The following is a 7000-nucleotide window of genomic DNA, read 5'->3' on the forward strand; positions in this document are numbered from 1 at the left end:
GCCGGAGTATGTGGTGTGATGTGTGTGTGGGAAAAAAAAGAAAAAAAAAAAAGAAAAAAGAAAAAGACCAAAAATAGGGATTCACTGGCCAGAAAAAGTCACTTCAAATAGCTGTATGGTGTAGACCAGGCTGAATAGTGACGGTCAATTCTTCAGCCTTGCAAGCTGTTGAATGGTGCAATCCCAGCACAAGTTGCTATGGCTTCTGCCGTAGCATTGCTATCATCGCCTCCGGCGATGGGCGTCAAAGGTCAAGGTGTGCGTGCGCACAAGCGGCCTGGTCACCCACCCACACGTGCGTATGCGTCTATGCTGGTAATCACCATTGGTCAGTATTAGACTTCTGGGAAATGCCCTCTCACTGCTCACCCCGCAGGTCTCCGCTTGCCCCTTCTCCTGCTGTTGGACCGAAGGAGTCATTTGGGTTGTACCCTTCTGAATGGAGGAAAGAAACCAGACCATATTCTCCGCAGTATAAGGGGCCGTCCGAGGTTACCAATAGTATTCCCCAAACGAAACGTTTTCGTTTGAGGGCAGGTGGGCTTCAGGAGTCTCGTTTTGAAAATAATTATTTCATGGAGATGGAGAATGCCCACGGTTACTTCTGGGTGCCAAGAATTGACATCAATATTTTGTTGGAACTCGTGTTACCTGCATAAACTGAGTAAGGTGGTGGCTGGGGGCTGAAAAATACTAAAACTTTTCGTTTTGTAAAAACAATCGGTACTAGTAACCCCCTAACCCCACTAAGCCGCACTTTAAACTCTCAGAAATTCACCAAATAAGGCTGGGGCAGTACAACCAAGAGTACATAAACCAGAGTGTGCAACTCGGGATGGTTCCTGTGGGAGCGTAATTCGTGCAGTACTGTCATTTCTGACGGCATGGTAAGCCACAGGTACGGTGAAAAGTTGCGTAACCAGTCGCGGTGGTACAGGTCACTGAGTTTGTCCTGATTTCGGTTTTTTGATACGGATAGCCTGGTGACTTTACTTGTCGGTGGCTGTACGCAGCGTACACAGTTACACAAAACACCGAAATCCTGAAACTGGACGTCTAAAATCAAGCAAACTTGGCTGATTTCCGGGCTATGAAAGATGAAAATTTGAGCTGTACACCGTCGCGGCTTGGCTGACCTCATCAGGGTGACGTAGTGCACGAACTGCGCTGTTTCAGATCTGATATGCACAGTTGCACACTCTGGTTTATGTACTTTTGGTACAACTTTTAGGGGTCATTTTGATCACATTTTGACTGCATTTTTGAGTTTATCGGCAAGGTGGAGATGAAATTTGAAAATGTTTTCTGGTGAATCTCTGGTGAAGAGCCTTCTCTAGCCTCCTATAGTTTTATTTTTACTTTTGGACAAAATTTGAAAAAGTTTTATGAAAGGTCCGTGAAAAATAACACGAACCTTTCATAAAACGTTTTCAAATTTTGTCCAAAAGTAAAAATAAAACTATAGGAAGCTAGACAAGGCTATTCTCCAGAGATTCACCAGAAAACAAATTTCATCTCTGCCTTGCCGATAAACTCAAAAATGCAGTCAAAATTTTCCCAAATAAGTTGTACCGCCCCAGCCACCTTAAACTACGCTGGTCAAATGAACCGTGGAGTACAGGGTAGATCAGGGAGTCGTAAAATTGGGGTAGATGTTTGTATTTCGTGACAAAAAATCTGGGTGCGCCTTATACAGTACTCCAGTGCACTTTGGAGTACATGGTACATCAGGGAGTCGTAATTTTACGACTCCCTGATCTACCATGTTCTCCAGTGCACTTTGTCCGTGTACGCCCACATCTCCGTTATCCGGACCGTGTACGCCCACATCTCCGTTATTCGGACCGTGTACGCCCACATCTCCGTTATCCGGACCGTGTACGCCCACATCTCCGTTATCCGGACCGTGTATGCCCACATCTCCGTTACCCGGACCGTGTACGCCCACATCTCCGTTATCCGGACCGTGTACGCCCACATCTCCGTTATCCGGACCGTGTACGCCCACATCTCCGTTATCCGGACCGTGTACGCCCACATCTCCGTTATCCGGACCGTGTACGCCCACATCTCCGTTATCCGGACCGTGTATGCCCACATCTCCGTTATCCGGACCGTGTACGCCCACATCTCCGTTATCCGGACCCCGAAGTTGCGGGCACTTCGGTCTGCCGGGCACACTTTGCGCGAGTTTAAGTGGAAATATTACTACTAGTACTCCTTTGTCACCTGTCTGGGAGCCGCTGGGTTTTTCCAGCCGTGCTGCTACCCACAGTGAACTGGGAACTTGTGGCCAGGCACAAGGGGTACATGGATGCAGCTAATGGGGTCGTCCTCGGCACTTGTGCCAATGGTTGTGAGACTTATCCACTCACCCCAACCGTTAAGCGCTGCATCTCCCGCTAGGGTTTACCGGGTGTTAGCGGCCGTCGTGAGTTCCCTTGGGGAACGGACACGATAATTTACTTATTTTTTTGTCACTTTTAGTGGAAATAGTTAGGGGTGAAAGGGGTGATCCAGGAAACCCGGGTACCCGTCTGTTTAGCTGCTGGTCCGTTAGCAAACGAGTACCCGATAGTCGTGTAGGATTGTAGGGTACAGTATTAGAAGCTTGCTTGTACAGTTGTACAGTTCAGTGCACAGTTTTGAGTGTGTTTTTCCTCGTTCAATCCTGCTACATATCACGGTATCCATTGTAGCTACGACAATTTCGACTGTTGGCATGTAGCGCAGTGATTGTGCACACTGTGCTTGTCGCGGTGTAGTGTACTTGTATGACTTCGCATATCCTCCTGGCGTGAAATACGGAAGGCTACTGTAGCAACTGTTGCCCGAAAATTTCTCTCCTATCAGAATACCTGCAAAAGACATGTTGCGATTACGATCACAAGCAAATGCAACGTTTTTGGAAAAGGTATGGCGGATAAAGGGTACCCGATAACCCGCCCGTTAAGCCAGATACCCGTTTGTTACCTTAAAGGGTAACCGTTTCACCCCTAGTTCAAATAGTGATGTCATACTAGTATGCCATATCTATGGCCGTTCCCCATCAAAATGTATGTGATTCGGAGTTACGGACATTTCGAAGTTACAGGTAGTGCTCGGTCCTGGACCGCCCGGATAAACGAGGCATGAGTGTACTCCGGAAAATACTGTAACGGGGGGGGGGGGGGGGATGAATCACGAGATCCATTTCATCTTGTTCGTCTCTCCGTTCTCTACTGTGCTTCTCCTTGTGATCTGCACAGGTCGTGGTACGGGATTAATGAACAGGCCAGCTTGAAAAGCGGCAAGGGCTCCGTAAAGGGCAAGTTCCGCTTCGAGGAGAGCGACTTTAACTTTGAGGAGCAGAACAGCGCCACGGAGGACGTCTCGATCCGCGCCGAGGACATTGACACGGATCAAATCGTCACGGCAACCACCAGCGCTGCCAGCAACTCCGGCGACTATTCTGCCGTCCACGCCGCCGGGTCCGGAGACCCGCAAGCATCCTTTGCGGCACTCGGAGAGAGCTCGCCATACGCGCCGGTGGACGCCCACTTCATTCTCGCCAACCAACAGCAGGAACAGCCTACATACTCCACGCTGGAAGCCCATCAGCAACAGCAGCAGATGCATGGCCAGGCGAATGGTGCTCAGCAGTATTCCAACATCCAACAGCAGTCGTCCAAGCAGCAGATGGCCCAACAGTATTCCACCGTCCGCCGTCAGCAGGCGCAGGAGGAACAGCCGCAGACACACCAGGACCACACGCAACAGCCACTGGCTCACAAACAGCCGTACGCCAGCGTGTCGCGAGGCAATTGCTCCAGCGCCCGCCCAGTGCAATCGCACGGCGTCACCCTGGTCGACGTTGAGGACGAGTCGCAGGATGGGTCTCTCATCCAGGAGGGCTTCGACAGCTTGGCCGTGGGGCGAGGGGCGGCGGCCGGATCGAAGCGACTGGCAAAGTCGATTTCCACCGCCAGCGCTCAGAGCGCGCAGTCGTTCTTGGTGGACGATGTGCAGGCTGCTGGCAGCGAAGGTGTGCAGGTTTCGTCCAGTAACTATGCCAACATGCACATGGATCAAACTCAGGCTGCTGCGCTCAACCAAATCGGAAACAACGCGTCCGCAAACAGTGCCGGCATGCACGCCAACCAAACCCAGACCGCCACCCTCAGCCAATCCATGAACCAGGGCAGCCATGCCGGTTTCCAGGCCGACGGACCGGAGGCGTACACGCAGCGCGAACAAGCGGCACGCCAGTACGCCAGCGTGTCGCGTGCCAATCGCTCCAGCGCACGTCAACTGCAGCCACAGTGCGTCACCCTGGTCGACGTTGAAGGCGGCGAGGCACAGGACGCGTCGCTCATCCAGCAGGGCTTTGACAGCCTCGCCGTTGAGCGTGGATCGCCGGGATCGAAGCGCCTGGCCAAGTCGGTATCCACCACGAGCGCTCGCAGCACGCAGTCGTTCTTGGCTGACGATCTGCAGGATGCTGTCGCTGCCAACGACGGCGATCTCCAGCCGGGAACTGTTAGTGGCACTGATCACATCGACGGCTTCCAGGCGGCGGCCATCAGCAGCAGTGCTGCCGGCTTGCACACCAACGGATCGCGCAAAGCCAAGTCCAGTCAGTCGTCGGTGCAAACTGCCGGCGCTGCATTCAGCGCTGGCGGTGTGAGCGTCGACGGACCCCGCAGTGCCGTGTCCATCCAATCCTCGGTCCACGCTGCTGGCGCTTTCAATGCCGGCATGAGTCCTGACGGATCCCGCAGAGCCGTGTCCAACCAATCCTCGGTGCAAGCTGCCGGCGCGTTCAATGCCGGCATGAGTACTGACGGATCCCGCAGAGCCGTGTCCAACCAATCCTCGGTGCAAGCTGCCGGCGCGTTCAATGCCGGCATGAGCCCTGACGGATCCCGCAGAGCCGCGTCCAATCAGGCCTCGGTCCAGACTGCCGGCGCTTTCCAGGCGTCCGAGGCCGATCTCATTTCGCCGACGGATAGCCTCGACGAGCTGGACGTCGTGGACTTGGAGGCGGAGGAGCGACAGCGGACGGCCTCCAAGCCAGGCGTACGTCCTCGCATGGCGCTCCCCGGAACGGCCAGTGTTGGCCAGCACGTTGACTTCAGCTCGGCAAGCGAGACCGCACACGGCAGCAAGCGCCTCTCCAAGAAGAAGAGGAAGGCGCTGAAGAGCCAGTCGGGCATTGGCAGTGTGCAGATCATGCGTCCCATCACCAGCGCCCACAGCATCCAGTCGTTCTTGCCCGACGACGACGACTGCGAAGACGGTTCGGCAGCGGTCGAAGGCCTCGCCGAGAACTATGCCAACACGGCCGAGTTTGACCGGCGGTCACGACTGGCCCGCGCCAGCCGAGTGGAGTCCTACCAGCCCGACCTCGTCTCGCAGGTCGACAGCCTCGACTTTGGCGGCGAGGAGGCACAGATCGTGGACGTAGAGGCCGACATTGCCATGGCCGTCTCCAGCAGCCGCTTTGCGTCCAGCGCCCACATGGCCTCGCCGGCCCTCAACTGGGACGGAGGTGAAGAGGGCGAGAGCGGCGGACTAAATCCGTCGTCGCCGCGCAGCAGATGCGCCAGCACGCGCACCGTATCCAAGAGCCACGCCGAGCAGACGGCTGTCGTCACGGAACTTGGCGACAAGGAGTACGAGCCGCTCACGCCCTACCAGCTGGCCGCGGCCGCCTCGGCGAACCGCGACAAGTCCGCCCACCGGTCGCGCGCCAAGCGTCTCGACGCGCGCAAGAGCCTGGACAACATCATTTAAAGCGCCGTTTCGGCGCGTGCATCCAGCCACTGCGTCCGGCGTTGTGTGTGTGTATACTGTGTGTACGCATCATCTATCCACAGTGTATGCGTTGTGTGTGCCCACGTTGTGTATGCGTTGTGTGTGCCCACGTTGTGTATGCATCTAGCCACTGTGTATGCGCTGTGTGCCCTCCACCAACCTCACTTCCGTCTGTCTCGTCTTAGCCCCATCGCCTAGTAGCACTAGTACTGCACTGATCTCAGCCATGGTTCCTCTCTCGTCTACACCATCTACCGTGCCCAGCCCTACGAAACTGTACTCAGCCCCTACGAAACTGTACTCAGCCCCTACGAAACTGTACTCAGCCCCTACGAAACTGTACTCAGCCCCTACGAAACTGTACTCAGCTCCTACGAAACTGTACTCAGCTCCTACGAAACTGTACTCAGCCCCTACGAAACTGTACTCAGCCCCTACGAAACTGTACTCAGCCCCTACGAAACTGTACTCAGCTCCTACGAAACTGTACTCAGCTAATCGAATATACTAAAGTGTACTAAGCGGTACTATACCGTACTAATAGCGTACTATACCGTACTATAATGTACTATGTCATAGTTTAGTGCAGTCCCCCGTACTCTTTTAGAACATACTTGACAACGCGTCCTCCACTATCCTGGCCAACTGCCCTCCCTCCTTCCGCCGCCGCTGTTCTCCATCCTGCTCTGCCGCTCCTGCGTCTGTTTCTTCTCTTACCTCTACGTGTGCGGCCTCTTGCTGGCCTTCATCGCTTCATGTCACCCCGCATCCCTCTCCCCCTCCCCCCATCCAGCTGACCAACCTTTCCACACATACCTTATCGGTTAACTAAAGTGCTCTACATGCACCTTCTGGCCAGCCCCACTGAATTTGGTGAATCTGTTCCATCTCTCGATCTCTTTCTTTCCCTTGCCGATTCTGATGCAAATTTTATATTTTTGCATTGTATTATTCTTTTCTTCATCCGCATCTAGCGGTGATATATTTCGTTGCTATGCCGATTTTCAGTCATGCCTTCAGGGTCAAAGCATCATGCCCTTGAAAACGTGCGTGTATCCATGGGTGTGTGCGTGCGTGTGTATGTGTGGGTGTGGGTGCGTGCGTGCGTGCGTGTGTAGGGGTAGGCATTTCCCAAATCGGCCCGATTTATTAGCCCAATCGGCTTTTCGATCGGCTAAGAGAATGTCCAATTTCAGCAATGTTA

The 7000-nt window shown here is 54.0% G+C and overlaps 1 protein-coding gene across 1 annotated transcript in view; it reads left to right on the top strand.

The window, feature by feature from the left end:
• The window catches only part of LOC135827148 (mucin-19-like), a 46754-nt gene extending 40979 nt beyond the window's left edge, over positions 1-5775 (top strand). The window contains exon 10 of the mRNA XM_065339673.1: positions 3249-5775. Within this exon, the coding sequence (XP_065195745.1) occupies positions 3249-5775 (2527 nt within the window). The remainder of the gene's footprint in view (positions 1-3248) is intronic.
• Positions 5776-7000: the final 1225 nt, after the last annotated feature.

The sequence above is a fragment of the Sycon ciliatum genome, chromosome 11 (genome assembly GCF_964019385.1).
Source record: "Sycon ciliatum chromosome 11, ocSycCili1.1, whole genome shotgun sequence".
In the NCBI taxonomy this organism is placed as follows: Eukaryota; Metazoa; Porifera; class Calcarea; order Leucosolenida; family Sycettidae; genus Sycon; species Sycon ciliatum.